At 41.2% G+C, this 21160-nt stretch overlaps 1 protein-coding gene across 1 annotated transcript; it reads right to left on the bottom strand.

Annotated features, from left to right (window-relative positions):
- Positions 1 to 235: 235 nt before the first annotated feature.
- Positions 236 to 21141, bottom strand: ABHD13 (abhydrolase domain containing 13). The gene is made up of 2 exons (XM_047081754.1): positions 20910 to 21141; positions 236 to 2994 (listed from the first exon to the last, which is right to left on the bottom strand). Exon 2 carries the CDS (start codon positions 2972 to 2974, stop codon positions 1961 to 1963), a length of 1014 nt encoding a protein of 337 aa, XP_046937710.1. The 5' UTR covers positions 2975 to 2994; positions 20910 to 21141; the 3' UTR covers positions 236 to 1960.
- Positions 21142 to 21160: the final 19 nt, after the last annotated feature.

Below are 21160 nucleotides of genomic sequence, written 5' to 3'. Positions count from 1 at the left end.
AAAAAGCTTTTATACTTCATCAGCATAATACTCATTACAACTAAAGTGGATAAACCCCTTCACAAGTACTACGCTAAATGGTTACAGGGAAACATACAAAGGTACTCCAAACCTTAAAGATGATACAAGCTAAGGTGCACCAAGTAAGCTCATGTCTAAGTACACTACGATTGTTGTATTAACTTTTTTCTTTTGAATACACTACTATTTAGGAGAGTCATTCTACATCGCAATGACCAATAAGATGAAAAGTATCCTTTAATTGTGGTGAATTTATACATAATAATACGCCTTCCATGATATGCATTACCAACTTTTTTTTTTAAAGCATGACTTTTAAACAATAATTTATAGAAAAACAGGAAATCATACTTGCTAGAATTTTTTTCTAAATACTGACATAAAGTGAATAAGAATGTTATTTGGCAAAAGTATCTCTAGCCCTATCTCCATGGAAAGATTCTAAAATTAAGGTCAAGAATATTGACCCATGATTTCTCTGCTCTAGCCGCTTGCACAAAGCCAATAAATATAGCTAAATATTCAAAATATTCTATGTTAAAGCTGACATAATGTACAGAGCTCAATTACATCTAATTTTTGAGGACAGCCTGAAACAACGTAGCACAATTATACCCCATAGCTTATATTTTTTAAGGTATGTTCTGCAAGTTTTACGGGGCTCTTTTTTTTTTCTTACTCTTCTCTAAGTCTAAATACTACTTCTCACTTCTAGCCACGCAATTGTTAAATGTGGTAATAGGTTCTGTAAGAAAAACTTCTTGAGTTCCTTCATTCCCACACTCCTATGTGGAGAAGAAAAAGAAAGAAAACTTCCTGAAACTGTCTTTTAATGCTCTATATAAGAACAACTGAAACATTAAACCAAAGAACAGGTTTTTTGCTTTTGATTTTGTAACTTTTATTTTCAGAAAGTCCAATAAATGATATCTTGGCTGTTGTGGGCTAGATATATCTAGATACTGGACTTAAAACTCAAGTGTGGGAATTTCTGTAAAATAGTCTGTACAATCATGTAATGATAAGCCTCGCCAATTTATTTCTTAAACAAGTTCTAATTGTCATTATGATCGCTATTAGTGGTTGAGCTGTAGACTTACAAAATCGACAGAAGCTAAAATTCTCTTTGCCACCAAAATTACAAATGTTAAAAAGTTCAAATGTGCACATCAAAGCTGCAGTAAAATTCTAAATTTCTATTTTTACATGCTATGATCCAGACTGTACCTAACAAAACACGGTACATTTATATTGGAAAATGGGGTCCCATTTACTTGTAAGAAAAAGCTGGATCTCAGCATTCACCAGAGCAAAATGCAATGGCAGCCGGCACACAGGCCTCGATTTCACTTCTCGCCGAAAACAAAATAGAGTTTACATCAAAATAGATATAACCCAGGTTACCGTATACGTCGGTCAATGACCAGTGCTATTTACAGTAAAAACGATGCATTGCATAATTCAAGGACTAAAATACCATCATGCATTTCATTTTAACTTTTAAGGTGAAGAATGCAGTTACAGAACTAAGTTTGCTTGCCATGATTGTCCCGGTACTTACTAAAGGAATAATACTCAAAGGTTTCTCGTTGGCAGATCTCCTTCCACACCCAGCCACGGATCCAAGTGCCACGCGAAGCACACCATCTTGGCAACAAGAAACTTTTGAATACAATATGCTATTATACTGGCATATTAAACGAAAGATACGGATACATGACCACATTGAAAGGTTTGATGAAAACTATGAAATAATCCCAAGAATTACAGTTCTTCACATGTCAAAAACTATTTGGATCGTCTCAAAGGAGCACTGAAGTCCTTTCAGGGTTTAATGTCACTCTTCAGACAAGTACAGACATAACACACTTGTAGAAAGGAATATTCTTTATCGTTCCGCGCAAATTAAAATACAGTGCGTTAATCAAACAGAAGAGCATCATATAATCGTGACGTTGGGTGAGGTCTGTGCCATGTCTTCGGGAGAACGGCTTTTTATTGCTTCTCGGATGAAGTGTTCCAGGGCAGTAAAGTAGCCCTGGCACTGCCACGTATCATTATGAGTCCCATCGGGAAAAATGGCTAATCTCTTAGTCCGAGACGGGGACAGTTCATAGAGTTGCTTCATCATTACTGGTGGAATTAACTGGTCGGAGAGCCCAGAGATGAAAAGAGAAGGCATTCTGCACTGAGCGATTTTTCTGTAGGATAAGAATTTGTTTTTGTAGCACCATAAAGGAAGGTAACGCATTGGGAAGAATGAAAATAAAGTGCTGGCCATATGCGGTATGCTTAAAAACGTGTTCTCCACCATAATGGCCGAAATCCGATGTGAATTTTCGGAAGCCAGATGGATAGCCACCGCTCCTCCCAAGGAACGGCCAAAAAGAAAAATTTTTGTTTTGTCAAGGTCAGGTCTAGTCATCACGTAATCTAGCACAGCTTCAGAATCCAGGTAGAGTCCCTCTTCACTCGCTTCTCCTTCGCTTTTTCCGTATCCTCGATAATCAACAAGCAAAAGATTAACTTTGAGGTTAACCAACATAAGCAATGCATTTGGTAACCTGTGACCTATGTTGCCTGCATTCCCATGAAAATAAATTATAGTCGGGGAATAGGGCGAATTGTCTCCAGTGTATCTTATCAAAATAAGGTTCAGACGCACTCCATCTTTGGTTCTGATGAAAATGTTTTCATGTGGAATACCAGTGGGCATGGGAACATAAAGGCGTGAAGAAGATGGCTGCTCTGGAAAATAAAGCAATACATCCTGGAATTTATACAGAATACCTGCTATTGACACGAATATTAACAAAAGTAAGATAATGCCTCCATACAGATGAAAAGTCACTATTAAAGGTAAAAGAGAAATACGGCAAAGGGCCCAAGACCACGAAGCCAAAGCTATTAGCCATCTTTCAACAAAGTTCCACAGCATCCAGGATTTTTCCATTGTAGCTCTCCGTAAGTGTCCTAAAGAGAGAGAGAGAAAGAGAGAGAGAGAGAGAATCAGTAATTCAACTTACATTATTTTAAAAGTTAAATCCATGTGACAGTAAATCACGGCACTAAGAGAACCCTTGGAAGGCTACATCATTCCATCCACCGTTGTTCAAATTCCCCTGTTTCTTCTGGTCTCAACAGTCTCCTTTCTGCTTCCACTGCTAGGATTACAAAATACAAATATTCATCAAAATATATACATTTTTCTAAAAAAGTGCTTAATTACTGTCAGGGACTTTCATTAATGCATCCTCCTTGATTTGACACAAAAATCAGCTAATGCCCTGTTCCCAAATTTTTATGAGGCAACGGAGGCTCAGGGCCGTAAGTCAATGGCTGTGCTCCCAGCTCCTCAGGACGAAGAGCCCAAAGGCCAACGAGCATGATCCCGAAGCTCCTGGTGTGCCCATCAGTGGCCTAGGTAGGTTGAGAGAATTTCTTTTTTGTATTGAGGCATAAATGACATACATTTTATTGTTTTCAAGTGTACAACGTAAGGATCTTTGTCTATATTGAGAAACGATCACGGTATGTCTAGTTAACGTCTGTCACCAATCATGGCTGCAAAATTCTTTTTCTTGTGATGAGAACTTCTATGATCCACTCTCTTAGCAACTTCCAAGTATGCAATACGGTATTTAAAAAAAAATTTTTTTTAATCTTTATTTTTGAGAGACAGAGAAGGAGCAGGGGAGGGGCAGAGAAAGAGGGAGACACAGAATCTGAAGCAGGCTCCAGGCTCCGAGCTGTCAGCACAGAGCCTGACGTGGGGCCTGAACCCACGAACCGCAAGATCGTGACCTGAGCCGAAGTTGGACGCTCAACCGAGCCCCCCCAGCACCCCATGAGTATGCACTACAGTATTAATGATAGCGGCCAAGCTGTACCTAATGTCCCCAAACGATTCATGTTATAATGGGAAGTTTGTACATTTTGATCCCCTTCACCCATTTCCTCCATCCCTGCCTCTGGCAACCAGCCACCTGTTCTCTGTATCTGTAAACTTGGGGTTTAGGTGTTTTTCTTTCTCTTTCTTTCTTTCTTGTTCCACACATAAATGAAATCATACAGATTTGCCTTTCTTTGACTTATCTCACTTAGCATAATGCTCTCAAGTCCATCTGTTTTGTGGCAAACGGCAAGATTTCATTCTTCTTTATGGCTTGGTAATATTTCATTGTGTGTACATGTCATATTTTCTTCATCCATTCATCCATCAATGGATACTTAGGTTGTTTCCATATCTTGGCTATTGTAAATAATGTTGCAATGAACATGGGTGTCCATATAGCTTCCTGAGTCAGCGGTTTTGTTTTCTTTGGATAAACAGCCAGAAGCAGAATTGCTGGATCATATGGTAGTTGTATTTTTAATTTTTTGAGGAACCCTCCATACTATTTTTCCTTGGCTGCACCAATTTACATTCCCACCAACAGTGCCCGAGGGTTTCCTTTTCTCCACGCCCTCGCCAATATTTATTTCTTGTCGTTTTGATAATACCCATTCTGACAGGTGTGAGGTAACATCTCACTGTGGTTTTTCATTTGCATTTCCCTGATCAATGATGCTAAACATCTTTTCAGGTACTTGTTGGCCCTCTGTATGTCTTCTCTGGAAAAACTTCTATTTAGATCTTCTATTTCATAATCATATTGTTTTGTTGCTACTGAGTTGTGTGAGTTCTTTATATACTTTAGATACTAATCCCTTATCAGATATATGCTTTGCAAATATATTCTCCCCTTCAGTCATTTCATTTTGTTGATTTCCCTTGCTGTATAGAAGCTTTTTAAGTCTGATGTAGTTCCACCTAGTTATTTCGCTTTTGTTGTCTCTGCTTTTGGTGTCACAGATCCAAAAATCATTGCCAAGACAACGTCAAGGAGCTCACTACTTTGTTTTCCTCTAGGAGTTTTATGGTTTCAGATCTTAACATCTTTAATCCATTTTAAGTTAATTTTTGTGTATGTTGTAAAGTAGTGCCCTAGTTTCATTCTTCTGCATGTGGATATCCAGTTTTCCCAGCACCATTTGCCCCAGTTGTATATTCTTGGCTTCTCTGTTGTAAATTAATTGACCATCTATGCGTAGGTGTATTTCTGGACTCTATTTTGCACCATTGATCACTGTGTCTGTCTTTATGCCAATACCACACTGTTTTGACATAGCTTTGTAATATAGTTAGAAATGAGGGAGTTTGCCTCCAGCTTTGTTTTTCTTTCTCAAGATTGCTTTGGCTAGTTGGGATCTTTTGTGGTTCCATACACAAATTGTAAGATCACTGTTCTATTTCTGTAAAAATTGCCATTGTAATTTCGGTAGTGATTGCACTGTACCTATACACCGTTTTGGGTAATATGGACATAATAACAATTCTTATCCATGAAAACAGAATTATCTTTCCATTTATTTGTGTTTTCTTCAATTTCTTTCATATTTGTCTTATAGTTTTCAGGGTAGAGGTCTTCCCCTTCCCTGACTAAACTTATTCCTAGGTATTCTATTTTTTTATGGAGTTATAAACAAAACCATTTTCTTTAATTTCTCTTTCTGATAATTATTAGTATAAAGAAACAACAGATTTTCGTATATTGATTTTGTATCCTACAACTTCACTGAGCTAGGCAGGTTGAAGGCAAATTTTATTAAAGAGATAGTTAATATATTCTAATTAGTCAAGATCAATCTGATACAATTTATTGTCAATTTTCTTTTTCACATTATAAATTGTACCTAAACAAACTGAGGTAAGAATAAAATATTTTCTTCTCTACCTGCAGGATTTCCCAGTTAAGCAATAATTTATTTAAATTAACTACTAGTTTCCAGCATTGCATTATTTTTTAGAAAGAGTTCAATAATTTCTTTCACACTGGATTAAAAAGAAATTTCAGACTGCTAGTATCATGAAATAAGCACAATCTTTTATACAGCCCTTACTACAATTTCCCATCATGAGTCAATCCAGATTAGTATGACGTATTAGAAAGGCCATAAACACCTGGGGGAGAAGTGTGAAACGAAGACAGCAATTCTATTTGAGAACCAGAGAAAAATGAAGAAAATGACTTATTGAAGAAAAATGTTTTTAAAGATTTCTGAAAATTATAATTGATAAAAGAAAATACAGAAGAAAAGCACTTTAAGTCAATATCTTTTGGTTATCAAATAAAAAACTTTATGCATACTGTCTTAAAAAAAGCAAAAAAAGTGAGGTACGTTGTAAGCTTTCTTATGTAGCAGTCATCTATTTATACGTTTGCCAAGTTTTAAAAAATATTAAATCCTCTTTTACTTGCAAACAAAACTACCATAAAGAAGTTATTCTTAAATTTCATAGATAATTGCTAACGACTGATTTTTAAAATTTAAAAAATTTTATTTTTAAAAAATAAAATAGTATTTTAAAAAATAATATAATTTATTTTAAAAAATAAAAATTTATTTTTATTAGCTGTATTCCATAAGCTAATAAACTTGACACTTTTGTTCACTGAATTAAACACTGAAAAAAAAATCATAAAACCAAATTAAATTCGATTGGCCATAAAGGCGAGTTAGATGATTTAACAGATTTGACATTTCACCACTACCCCACCAACCATACCTTACTTACTAGCTCGCTGAACATACACTTTCAAATTTGAATTCTTACTCAAATGACTCTCTCTGAACATAAACCAACAGCACAGCATTTTCCTGAAGTTTCTCTGTGGTCAACACTGCCACCCAGCTGTAGCAAGTTCTATTACATGAACACCATGGTGAGCTAGACAACAGCAGATACAGAAAGTCAAACAAAAAATTCAAGCTTAAAAGCACCCGAGCACTGGGTGTCATGACCTGGTTAAAAACCAGAACTGCGAGGGGCTGCTTCAGAGCAGCCAAATAAGCCAATATTCCAGATCGCTCATCAACCAATGCCTCTCATAATAAGAGCCTCTCTGACGGCTATTTATCGACAGCTTAGATCACACAGGGCTACGCCACATCCCTTCAACGCAGTGCGCGAGTCTCAACAACATATCTGGCCCACTTAAACTTTTCATCTCATGTTTACTTACTTTTATTTATTTTTTTTAAGTACAAATGATTGTCAAGGATTTTCATGTGTACCAAGCGCTGTACTGGAGAAAGGTGAAAACACATCATTGTTAACTTTATACATCAAAATAAAAAAATTCTGTGTAATGATTAGGATTAACAAGGTCTGGGATATAAAATACCAACATACTAGAGCACCGCACTATTTGGAAAATAAGATACCACTTAAGGTATGTCTTCAGTGAACAATTTTACTGTCTTTTTCATAGTTAAAGCCAATCATTTGTGACAGTGGTATCAGAGAGAGGAGTAACTGAAACACCATTCATTTGGTGATTTAGTAGGAAAAAACACACGGCTAAAATTCCATGACCCTAAAATTCTGCTCTACCATATAGCTGCTGAACAATGTTGTATTTATCACTTATTTCCAGTCTGAATTCCCTTTTCAGTGGAATAATTTTTTAAATGCCTACATATAAGGTTGGTCAGCATTACCAAATGAAACTAATTTGCAAAGCATTTACAGATACTATAGACATATGAACTTTAGTTGCCTTTGTGACTAGTGTTTCTAGCTACACCACTATGTTCTTAACCATGTTCTGCTCAAATTAACATCAACATCAGAATGTGCCAAGCAAATCTAGAAATTTGATAAGGGTTCCTATATCGTGGATAATCAGGAGTTGACTCAGTTTTCAAATCAAACAAAATTGTTACCAAAAACTACTTGAACATTTCATATGTACATATATATCAAACATACAGAAAAAAGAGTTACAATTTTCAATTATTCAAACTTGGAAAAATTATCTTTTTCAAAGTAGCCTCTTTAATTTCTAATTTCAACATATAATATTGAATTTAAATCTATAAAGCCAAGAACTGTTTTTCTCTTTTTCACTACTGTTATCTCTACTGGGTAGGACACCACTTTACATATATTCCAAACTAAAATGTTTTTTAAATGAATAAATAATGTATGTACATTATTAGCCTTCTAAGAAAACATAACTGTATTCTGAGTACTGGGCACATATATTTAAGACTGGACATTAGAAAAATGGCATATGTGAGTCCACTTTTGGTTAGAAATAACAAGAATTAAACTTATGGTTTTCCAGAAAGCATTCCTGAAAAGGCACCTTAATTAAAGCTCTTTTGTGATAAACAAAGGCAATTTTATAATCTTAAATGGTGGAAGCCAGAATAAATGTCAATCCATTTGGAGGAATCTCAAATGGAAATCAATTCTAAGGACAGGTTAATAAAAACTGCTCTTAAGTACACACTTGAGAGTGTGCTGTCCCCTTTTTAATACGCTTTGGCATATTTATTGGTGGTTTAGACAGAGACCTCTACTCACAGACCGCCTTACTCTTACCTGACCCAATTTGATAGTAATTTCTGCTCCCCAGTCTGTGTCACACCTCTATGCTCTTAAGGGAACTGGAACAAGCAAGCCTCAAATAGGAAGGATGTTTTTATTTTTATTTTAAAAAAAATTTTTTTAATGTTTATTTATTTTTGACAGAGACAGAGACAGAATGCGAGTGGGTTAGGGGCAGAGAGAGAGGGAGACACAGTAAGAATCTGAAGCAGGCTCCAGGCTCTGAGCTGTCAGCACAGAGCCCGACGCGGGGCTCGAACTCACGAGCTGTGAGATCATGACCCGAGCCGAAATCGGACGCTCAACCGACTGAGCCACCCAGGCGCCCCAGGAAGGATGTTTTTATTTACTAAATTTGTTGAAACCATCAGCAGAACACAGTTACTGGAGTCACCTGCTGGCACATAAAAACAATTTCATATAGACCCAGATGTTACGAAAGTCACTGCCAACACGCAGTACCTCTGAAACGGTACACCGCACGGATCCTACAGCTAGTGGTATGTAAGTCTGCCATCTATTTTGCCAATAAATTCGTGTAGGTAAAGGGTTAACAAAACCTTTTCTCTAGCATGAAAAAAATGACCTCTGATTAACCTTCTAGCACTGTTTCCCTGGAAACCTGATAAAGGTGGGATAGCAGCCGTTTCTAAGCAACATTGTGCGTGGTAAACTTGACCCCTCATGGTGAGCTAAATGTGGATTAAGCAGGCCCTGAGTAGGGCGACACATGTCCAAGGGGAAGGATAAAGAGGGGCTTCCAGCAGCGGGGATCTGACCCGTAACTGGCGTGTCCTCTGCCGAGTCGGACGCAGTGTGCACGTGCTATTACAAAAGATACTACTTCCCGAGGAGCAAGAAGTAGCCAAGTCAGGGTGGCATCTGCTCCCACCCACATGTCCCCTCCCTCTCCACGGCCTGAGCTATTATTATCTGGGGACAACACACCTGATGCTGACGTGCTGGGTTTTCTATCCCATGTCCTTCAACAGAGGGGACAGAAGTGGTGCCAGGTATGGTCTATCAGGTCTCCAGAGCGCGGATATCCAGCCGCCGGTCACGGACAATACGCAAGGCAACTGGCTACACCCGAGAGTGCGTTTTACGGGGCAAACGTTTATGAAATGTGCTTCCAGAAGACATCGATTTATTTGCCGGCTTCTTTTGCGTGCTCAAATGCGTCACGTTAGTATCATAAACAATCCACAGAAATGGTGAGTTAAATACGTTCAAAGTTAAACCAAAGTTGACACTAACTAGAAAGGTGCCTCGAGGGAAAAGGCATTCGTTAGACCTGAAGACGGCAGAAACTCAGCCAACCGACAGACAGCCTGTCGTCTTCCACGCCTCTCCGTCATCATCATGTTTTCACCTCATGCCTACATCTTGAATATCTGACTTATTCCCAACCCTCAGTTCTGCTCTTGCCACTTTATCACACCAGGCCTCGCATGTCAAATGTCTCTACAGCCCGTCTACCTGTGGCTTAAACCACCCCAGTAACTACTCACTGAGAATGTGATGCGCAAGCTCCCACCACGATCTCTCACAAAAAGTGCACCTCACCTGCTAACAAATCCAGCAGATTCTCTCAATCCACACCGCGGCCCCAAAACCCTAAGCAGCACCGAACGCGGACTCTCCCTCAGCTTCCGGTAACTCAAATTCCAGAGTTGCTCCCTCTGACCCACCCCAGAGGCATTTCCCAAGGTCCTGTCCATCTACCTCCTTTCCCTCAGCAATTTCATTCTTTTTCATGCCTCCGAGTATCATACTCGTGTATAAATCGTTCTGATTCCCTATGTTTACTCCACCTACAATCTCGGTTTATCTGTTCCTTGAATACCTGATATTTCACTGACACCTCAAACTGCGCTACAACTAACCACAACCTTCTCTGCCTCACATTTTCCATGCTTTACATTACTTACAAACAAACAAAAAAAGCATGATGTGTAAACAAATACTTTTTCAAAAACCACAGGTAAAATTCTGGGGCTCAATGTATAATAATATATTAAACTAAAATTTAATTAATGTGTTATAATTTCAAAAATAAGCATATTCTCATAACATGCACAGGTCTTGACTCTGAATGAAAAACAATCAACCTAAAAAATAATTTTGTGCTTTTTATTTAGACCAAGTGATTAGAGGTATCATAGTGATATTAGTAAGCACGTCTCAAGAAACAATTTATTGAGGGGCGCCTGGCTGGCTCAGGTTAAGCATCTGATTTCGGCTCAGGTCACGATCTCGTGGTTCTTGAGTTCGAGCCCCACGTCGGCCTCTGTGCTGACAGCTCGGAGCCTGGAGCCTGCTTCGGACACTGTGTCTCCCTCTCTCTCTGCCCCTCCCCTGCTCGTGCTCTGTCTCTCAAAAAATAAAAATAAATAAAATAAAATAATCTATTGAAAACATGACTAATTTTTATTATGATTTTATTATGACAAAGTAGAAATAATTAGGATCGTTTTCCTTTCAGAAGAATAGTTTTGAAGCATCAGCAACATCTTGATGCACTATATAAGCACTTTAATCCTATGAATACAACTTACAGGTCTGGTGACAATCATCTTGAGAATTTGATGGTCCTGATTAACTTGTTTTATTCAGTTTAGTGCTCCATATGCTTCAGGTATTTAAGTATTAGACCATTATAAGTACACAATAACCAATTTAAGAGTAAAAAATAAAAACAATTTGAAGCTGTAAATGTGTCAGAACCACCAGGTTGGCTAGTGTGAGCAGAGTGCTAAGTCAGCAGGGTTAGCGAGGGCGTGCTCCTCTGATCTCCATGAATTACCTCGTGCGTTCCCTCATACGTATGTCCTTGGAGAAACGCAAATGCTCCCATTCTGAGGAAAAATATTTAAATAAAAGAGATCAGTACGGAAGTCATGTCCATCCTCAATGACACGAGTCCTTAGGACACTACCGCCAAGCTGGGGGGATTTCTCAAACCCAGCCGGGCCACTGAAGCACCCATACTTGGTTTCCTAGCCTCATCAGATTCCAGTGTGTCCTACCACACTATTTACAGATTAAAGACAATGCCACACACATATGCGGACCCTACCGGGTGAATAATAATGTTTAGGCACTACAGACTATTTAAAAATTGTAAATGTACAGCCCCTGTTCTCAAGTGGCTCGTGATCTACTCAGGAAACAGACATGGGCATACATAACAGTGCATGTCTAACATAAGTTCATTTCAGTATGGAAGAGACAAAGAAAATCAAAGATCACAACTGTCCTTAAACACACCAACAGAAAAATAAAACCACAGCTATGTGTCCTTTACAACATAATTTTTAGTAATCCCTGCGTTTCATCATGTTTAATTACTTACAGAAAACAAGTGGAAATGTACGCAAATTCTTAAAACACAGGACAAAGCATAACTCCAGGATTAAGAATTTCTCTTACTTGCCATCAAAGAACTGTCTATGCCACTTATTTTTACTCAGCACAATTACTCACAGGAACTGGAAGTATTTAAGCATAACTAAGTAAACACCTGGCAACCCCACTGTAGAGGAAATCAGAGCAGTTGAACTGGATGATCTTTGAGGTCCCTCTTAAACCTGAGATCTTCTTATGCCAATGCAGACTCCCAGGGGTCACCAAGACCCTTTATAGGTGTCTTCAAGATCAATATTACAATTATACCGTATTTGCCTATACTCTATTTGGCTTTTCACTGTTGGACATTCGCATTTATGGTACAAAATCAATGACAGGCAGCAAGAATCAAGGCAGAGGCACCAAGACTTAAGAATCATATTCTTTATCCCCATGGATTCCAGGAAGGGGAGAAAAGTCATTTTTACATAAGAATGTCACTGAGAAAGCCGCAAAAATTATTAATGTAATTATATGTCAACGAGTGAATATACATCTTTAATATTGTGTGACAAATTGGGAAGGATTATATCTCAACCAGTGAGTACACGTCTTTAATATTCTGTGTGACAAAATGCGGAGGACACAAACAACACCAGCGCTGAATGCTGAAATTCTGAGCTGTGAGCTGACCCAGCTGCTTTTCTAGGTGACAACATTTTTACTGAAACAGCCACCTGATAAAGTATGGTCATTCAGAGTTGGATGTCTAGTAGACATTTTATGAAAAATGAATGTGAAGTGGCCAATGGCATCCCATGACTTCGGAGACTCTTCTGATGGCATCGTGGTGGTGACGATATTAGCAAACGTGACTTTTGACAACCTACGAAATGACTCAACATTTGGAAGAATCTGCCCAACACGGCAAACTAGTATTTTCCAAGTCACCAATGAATGATGTCCCATGATCCAGCATGGATAAAAATTCATTATAACATAAGCTTTTGGATGTCAATGTGACAAAGACGAAAAGTTCTTTGATACAGGCTTTGGATTCTACAGTGTGACGACCATCTGTTGAATACTGCAGTTATCAAAGAACAGCCACGACACTCCTCCCTTGACAACTGCAGGGTTATGTGAGCCCAATTTTCTTCAGAGTTTACCTAAAACCACCTACCTTAGGAGAATGAATGCAGAAGGATGATAATAATCTGCCAGCCTCCATTTAAGCAGACATTAAAGATATTTACAGAAATGTAAAACAATGCCACACTCCTCATTAATTGTTTTGCAAAGACAGCTGTTTTGGATAAAAAAAAATTGTGGGGGCGCCTGGGTGGCTTGGTCGGTTAAGCATCCGACTTCGGCTCAGGTCACGATCTCACGGTCCGTGAGTTCGAGCCCCGCGTTGGGCTCTGTGCTGACAGCTCAGAGCCTGGAGCCTGCTTCGGATTCTGTGTCTCCCTCTCTCTCTGACCCTCCCCTGCTCATGCTCTGTCTCTCTCTGTCTCAAAAATAAATAAACGTTAAAAAAAAAATTTAAAAAAAATTGTGAATATGTAATGATTTTTTTACTGCCACTTTAAAATGACGTTATATATTTTATAAACTCCTAGCTTTAATTTCTAACACAATAAATCTGTGTATAGTACACATGTCAAAAACATTTTGGCATCCTTGACAATTTTTAGAATGTAAAAGGGTTCTGAGACCAGAAAGTTTAAAAACCACTGTTCCATAGTGCCTAACCCTAGAACCTTACTGCCTTTCCCTCCGCAGATGTGTTACCCTCACATTAAGAATGATGTACTACGGGGAGAGGAGGACGGCGGCACTTGTCTCGGCCCAGGAACACAACCAGGTAGCCACCAAATCACCCGAAATACGCTGGAAATCGACCCGAGGACTGACAGAAGAAACTCGATGACAAAATGGAGAGAAGAGGCCACACTGAAGCCTCCTACAGCCGGCACCCCCAGTACTAGAACACTAAAAGTGAGGCGAGTGGACTTCCTGGTCGTGTTCCTGATCTTAGGGGAAAAGCATTCCGTTTTCCATCACTGAGTACAATGTTGCTTTGGGATTTTTATATACATGGCCTTCATTATATTGAAGTGTATTCCCTCTATACCCACTCTGTTGAGAGTTTTTATCATGAAATGGTGTTCAATTATTTCAAATCTTTTTTAAAATACATTTTTAAATGTTTACTTATTTTTGAGAGGGGGGATAGGGGGAGGGGCAGAGAGAGAGGGAGACGCAGAATCCGAAGCAGGCCCCAACCTCTGAGCTGTGAGCACAGAGCCCGACGCCAGGCTCGAACCCATGAACCGCGAGATCATGACCTGGGCCGAAGTTGGATGCTCAACCAACTGAGCCACCCGGGCGCCCCTCAAATGATTTTTCCGAATGTCAAAATGACCATATGATTTGTCCTACAATTTGTTAATGTGTTGTGTCATGCTGAGAATACTGAAATGTTTTTGCAGCCTCAGAATAAATCCCTGAAACTAGTGTAGCACTGTATATTACTATGCTGGAATTAAAATTAAAAAAATAAATAACATAACATAACATAACATAAAACAAAATAAAACAAAATAAAATAAAATAAAATAAAATAAAAACAGAACTCCCCCACCTCCAAAAGAATGATGTACTCTTTGAATTTAAATATTCTGTGCATTGTAATACGCTGTTACAGCTTGCTAGATTCTGGAAGATAAATACCCTTAACAAAAACACCTAACATTCTTCAGGTTCCCAAGGATCACAAACATAAGACAAACGACAAGCTTTGGAGAGAGAACTTTCAGCTCTGGCACAAGTTCTGTGCCACCTGGGTGAGGCTTTTACCCAGTGAACCCTGCTTCACACATTCTCAAATCACTAAGTCCACATTTAAATATGGGGACCCTGAATAATGGGTCTTCCTGTCTATCACTTTTTACCTTGGGTATCAGTTTCCGTATCTGTCGAACCAAACTGTTAAACTGAATAATCCCTAGGGTCTCACAAATTCATTTTACAGGTGACAGAGAAAAATGAAAGGCAGAACTGGAAAATAAGCATTAGATTACAAAATACATGGTCTTTACTGACTAGTAGAGGTTGGAGGGCCCAGTTGACTTTAAGGAGTAACTGAAAAGTAAGTGAGAGAGGTTAAGTATGCACCAAGATTAAAAATGAGTGTCCGGGCACCTGGGTGGCTCAGCTGGTTAAGTGTCTGACTTTGGCTCAGGTCAGGATCTCACAGTCCTTGAGTTCAAGCCCCGCGCCAGGCTCTTGACAGCTCAGAGCTGGAGCCTGTTTCAGATTCTGTGTCTCTTGCTGTCTCTGCCCCTCCCCCACTTTGCTCACACTCTCTCAAAAATAAGTAAACATTAAAAAAATTTTTTTAAATGAGTCTCTAGAAAACTCAGATGCACAGAGATACAGTGATTTTATATTTCAACTGAGGTTTGTAAGATATTTTATTCATCATACATTTCAGTCTCCTTCCCAGACCACTACTATCAAAGAAACATATTTTTAAAGAGCACACACTTAAAATTGTAGAAAATAAGTTTGGCTACACAACCTTCACATAAAACAACAGACCCGGCCTGTTTTAGGAGTATTACTGGGCAGAGACAAAGAAAAGCCAGGACTATATAAGGAACTATCATGAGTTGCTATGAACACTGCAATGCTTTGCTTTTGCTTTGTTAATGGAACTCGGGTCATTCTCTCCAGTGAAAGTAAAGTACACGATGGCAAACACTAAAGATTAATTTCAAGTCCAGAGTAACAACCACCATCAACTTCCTCCCTGCCAAAAAATATTATTGCTTGCCCACTGAAGCTGGTAATCTATTATCAACTCCTTATCCAAAATTTAAAGAGAACAACTTAAATATATCAAGAACTAAAACTCAAACTATAGGGATACATTTTTTTTTAACTTTTCATTTTGAAGTAATTACAGATGCAAAAGAAAATGCAAGAACAGTAAAGAGAGGTCCCATGTACACATCCCCCAGTTTTCCTCCACAGCATCATCACTGGATAACAGCATCACTGGAGAACAGCATCACTCCCATCACTGGAGAACAGCATCAACACGGGAAGCTGACATCCATACAGGTTCTAGGTCATTCTATCACATGCAGATTTGTGTCACTGCCTCAGCAATCAGGAATGGACATCACAGGGGTACCTGGCTGGCCCAGTCACTGGAGCCTGTGACTCTTGATCTTGGGGTAGCAAGTTCAAGCCCCACGTTGGGGGTAGAGATTAAGTGAAAAAATAAGTCTTAAAAAAAAGAATGAGCACTGTCATAATCATTGAATAGCTGAATATCCTGCCAGGCACACAGCACGCTCTCTGCCTCTCTTCACTAGTGAGAGCGAAAGGAGACACGATTAACTGTGACAGGGCAACAGGTACAAACTGGGACTGTTCTGGGCACAGCCAGATATATGGTCACCCTAATATTTCCTCGTGTAACGCCTTGAACTTTTCAAGGTAGGTACCAGCCACCCCCACATACAGATGTGCCCAGGGTCATGTGGCTGGGGCGGGGGGGGGAGGGGAGGGGAGATGCGCAGAGCTGGCACCCAGGCGGTCTGGCTGCGGACCCGGACCGCCACTGTTGAAAGGAACCATCACTACCCCATGGATCACCTCTTTTCTGGTTAGGCATGGCAACTGGGTTCTAAAGAGAGAAGGGACTGTCTTGTCCAGTGTGCTCACCGACCTGGACTGGGGTTGTGGTGCCAGAGCCCGCACCCCGGGCATGGCGTGGCATGGTATGGCATGGTGCGACATGCTGGGTGGTCAGCGTGAGCCGGGAGCGGCGGTGCTGAGGGGCTCAGCCAAAGGGAACTTAGTTCTGTCGGGGGGCTGGGAGCCTGGGGGGAGGTGGAGTGGGCGGAAGAAGCCCCTGACAGCAGGTGGCCCCTGAGGTAGCCAGCTGGTAGTGAGTGGGCAGGCGGTGGGCAGAGGGGCCCCTGGGGGCTGGGGGACTGGGGGGCAGTGGGGGTTGTGGTGGGAAGGAAAGAGTGAGAGGCCGCTGGGACCAGCTGGGTCCAGGCCTTGGTTGAAAGTAATGGATTGGAAGCAGCTAGCCTTGAAAAACACCTTGAAGGGGGCCATGGAGTCAGGCAGAAACCCGAGACAGAGGTACAGGGATGCACACACGGCCCACCTCATCCCTTCCTGGGCCTGAGTTCTGGGGCAGTCTGGAGCAGGGAGGGCCCTCAGACACCACCCCCTCCAGTGCCATTGGACTGGGCCTGGCAGGTCACATCAGTACCATGCAGGGAAGGGGGCTCTGATTTGAGGCCCTCTCACATCACATGCCTGATACTTCTCATGTGTGGTTGCCTTTTTTTTTTTTAATTAATTAATTTTTTGACTTACCTCTAAGTTAGTTAGCATATGGTGCAATAATGATTTCAGGAGTAGATTCCAGTGATTCATCCCCTACGTATAACACCCAGTGCTCATCCCAACAAGTGTCCTCTCTAATGCCCCTCGCCCATTTAGCCATCTCTCCACCCACAACCCCTCCAGCAACCCTCTGTTTGTCCTCTGTATTTAAGAGTCTCTTATGTTTTGTCCCCCTCCCTGTTTTTATATTATTTTTACTTCCCTTCCCTTATGTTCATCTGTTTTGTATCTTAAATTCCTCTTATGAGTAAAGTCATACATTTGTCTTTCTCTGACTAATTGAATACATTTTTTGATTATTGCTTCAATAACTAGCAGAGTATGTAAGTTATTCTTTTAATCACACTTAAAATTATACTTTAATAAAGGCTGGAATTCTCACACAAAAAAGTAAATGCCAATTATTCTATTTTTTTAACTGCAAAAGTTTACATTGCATTACTGACTTACTGATTCTGCCACAGAAAAAAGGTCTTTGAAACAATGTTTACCTAGACGTGACACACGAATTCCCCCCAAACTAAAGGTTAACCAATTATAAATGCAACTAAGAAACTCCTAATTCATCAATGTACTATTATTTTTAAAGACCCTTGAGTCCATCTCAGATTGATAATTTCAGGAATAGTTTTAAGAATAAAAACTGATCATACATTAAAAAACCTACCTACAAGTGACAGAACAGCATGGAGGTTCACAAGAAGACTGTAAAAAGTAGAAAGCAAATTCTAACAACTGCTAACAGCTGTACAACAGGGGAAGAACGAGTATCCCGTGGTACTATTAAGGACTCTAAGGGAATTCAGTTTCCAATCACATTTCAAGTAATGAAGAATGCAGATTCAGCCTTCCTGCATCGATATATCCCCTTCTCTGCTAAGCACTGGAAAGAGAAGAAACCATGCCAGCTGCACAGCTGAAATGGAAACACAAAAAGCCATCAGAGTGTCGGGAGACACCACAGAATGAATTATCTATTTCCCTAACGGTTACCCACACGTCATCAATAATGAAGAAGTGTGTATTAATAGCCCCAGGGGACAAATGAAGCGCCAACTGCCTACGAAAATGGTGGACAGCAGACTAGTTCAGGGACTGAACTCTGCTTGGGCAGGTATCTCAAACACACCAGGTGGCGACACAGAGCATTTTTGTGCCTTCCCCTTTTACTGGAAGCAAGGAAGGGGTGGCAGATAGAGTCAACCGACAGAACAAAGAGGACAGCTCACTGCCACTGGAAGCCAATCACAATCTGTTCTGAGATTACAAATATCTGTAAGAAAGAAAATCATTTAAAAAAAATCCACGAAGGCTAAAAATGCAAATGATGATGTTAGAATTAAGACTGATAATGAGGGGCGCCTGGGTGGCTCAGTTGGTTAAACGTCTGACTTCGGCTCAGGTCACGATCTCACAGTTTGTGAGTTCGAGCCCTGCGTTGGGCTCTGGGCCGACAGCTCAGAGCCTGGAGCCTGTTTCAGATTCTCTGTCTCCCTCTCTTTGTTCCCCTTCCCTGCTCGTGCTCTGTTTCTCTCTCTCTCTCAAAAATAAACACTAAAAAAAAAAAAGACTGATAATGAAATTTAGTATGTTTCGAACTTATGAAGTGGTACTGTTCTAGACACTTTACTATAGATGGATGGAACTGAAAAGTCATTTTCTTATAACAACACTGTTACAGAAAAGGTAAGACCCTAGTCTAACTCATTAATGCATATAGTGCATGCCCTGGAAATAGTACACCTTTGCAATTTTAGTAGAATGCACTGCTGAAGGAGTTAAGACCTATAAGAAACATTAACATAAACTATAATAACTTATTATGAAAGGTATCATTTGAGGGGCAAAAATCTTAATTAGAAGAATTAGGAAAACTAACACCTTTTTTGGTCAACATCCAAGAAGCATATATAAGGGCCCCAGGCATCCCTGAGGTGATGAAACAAGGTTTGGAAAGATTTTAGAATCTGAGTAATAATTGAGTTCTAAATTAGTGGGAAACAGAAAAATAGGAAAAGAATCCCATGAGATGAGTAACAAGAGAGAGGGCACCCTAGAAAAACGCCAGGCTGGACAGCTTCCTGAACCTATCACTGAGAGATCTTGTTAACCCAGCACAATCTGGTTTGTAAATCCTGTCCCTCAGAGGGCAAGGGGCCAGAAGCGGGCCCGCGAAGGCATGTGGTGCGCCTGGGTCTGGACACACAGCTGTCCCTAAGCAGGTTCACAGTCATCATTTCCAATCAGCTACCAATGGGAGGCAGCGTGGGGCAGTGGAAAGAGACAGGTTTCCTGGCCTGGTCTGCTAATAGCTAGGTGGCCTTTGCCAACTCACTTAGCTTCTCTGAATATATACTTCCTCACGTCTAAAAGGGAGACGAAACATGTAACAGAAAAACTGCTGGCATCAAATGTCATACGTAGTGTGTTAATGCAGCCACTTCTAGAAGACGAAATTTAAATATTCTAACATCCACTAGAGCAGGGTGAATGAAAGTAAGCACAACTACAAGTTCTGCTAGACTTGGATTAAATAATGGATGAGACTCACTGGAGAATACCGGAGGATGTGCACACAGGAAATAAATAGGGCAATGCGTTACCTTTCTGTCAAAACCCAGTTTCAGGTAGCAGCTCCTTCAGAAAGCCTTTCCTGGACCTCTACTCCCCCCTACCAACCATTCCACATCCTGCAGTTCGTACAAATGTATGTGGTGACCCTTACTACTGTAGAATAATTAATTCACCTGTTTTACACAGACTGGGAGCTCCTCGATGACCGTGACTTCATCTATTCAATTCTCTATTTTCGGTAGTCAGTGCCTGGCACATAGTAAGTCAACAATTAACTGAATTGAGCAGTCTATGTTTTAGGTGGCATAATTATGAGATTCCATTACATGCATGGCAGCAAATTATTGTTTACTCAAAATGCAACTTCTTGGTAAAAGACACGTGATTAATCTAAGTATGGACACAGATAAGTATTCACCCGGGCCAAAGAAACCAGGACAGGATCAATATAAATCAAACATCAAAACTGGAAGCCTCTTGTGCCTTAATGTTCAGTTACTATGACCTAGTGAACCTATGTAAAACAGCCAAATAAAAGATTTGTTTTCGGTTATGATGCCCCGGGGAGTATCACCAACATCGCATTTTGCAGAAAGCAAACGCTGACAAAAATCGACGGCAAAGTCGACTTCAATTGCGTGGGGTGCACTCGCGCCGTTTCTTAGACACCCCAAACTTGCTGCCATGCAATCCGCAGGTCTACACCTGTCGGTGGCGGGGAGCGGCCGGGACTCTGCGGGCCCTCTCTGACCGCGCAGCTGGGGGAGTTCGGTGTCACTTTCGCCAGGAGCGTGGGAGGGCGCGGGCCGCGAGGGGCGAGCTCTAAGTACCGGTCTGTGCGCGCTCCTGGCCAGACCGCCGACAGGCTTCGGAGACGCGCTCCGCGTCCAGCGCCGCACGGCAGCGCCAGGCGCTCGGTAACCGGCGCGCCCGCTCCCGCGACGGGCCGCGGGGCTGCGGAGCGGGTCCCGCTCCCCCGGGAAGGCGGTTCGGGTCCCGGGCACCCGCGAGGCCCCGCCGGCCGCCCCCCGCGTCCCTCCCCGGAGGGAGCGCACCCGGCGGCTCAGCGGCCGCGCACCGTACTTACTTAGACCTGCTCGCAGGCTGCGCAGTGGGCCGCGGACACGGAACCCGTTGCCGCGCGGCAGCGTCCCCCCGCGCCGCTTCCGTCGCTCCTCATCGTCCTCCTCCAGCCGAGGGGCCGCCGCCGTCGCCACGGTCTAGCCCGGAGCTCTTGCGGCGCCGCTCGCGGCTCCTCCACTTCCGGCCCACGCTCGGTGTCGCCGGCAAATGTCCCCGCCGGCTCCCACATCACCTGCTCCCCTCTCCGCCTTCCTC

This window comes from Lynx rufus, unplaced genomic scaffold, assembly GCF_022079265.1.
Source record: "Lynx rufus isolate CCGP_SWC_20201006 ecotype Redwood Valley unplaced genomic scaffold, mLynRuf1.p SCAF_1, whole genome shotgun sequence".
Taxonomy (NCBI): Eukaryota; Metazoa; Chordata; class Mammalia; order Carnivora; family Felidae; genus Lynx; species Lynx rufus.
Note: the sequence above shows the minus strand (reverse complement) of the source record. Positions and strands in the feature narration are given on the sequence as shown.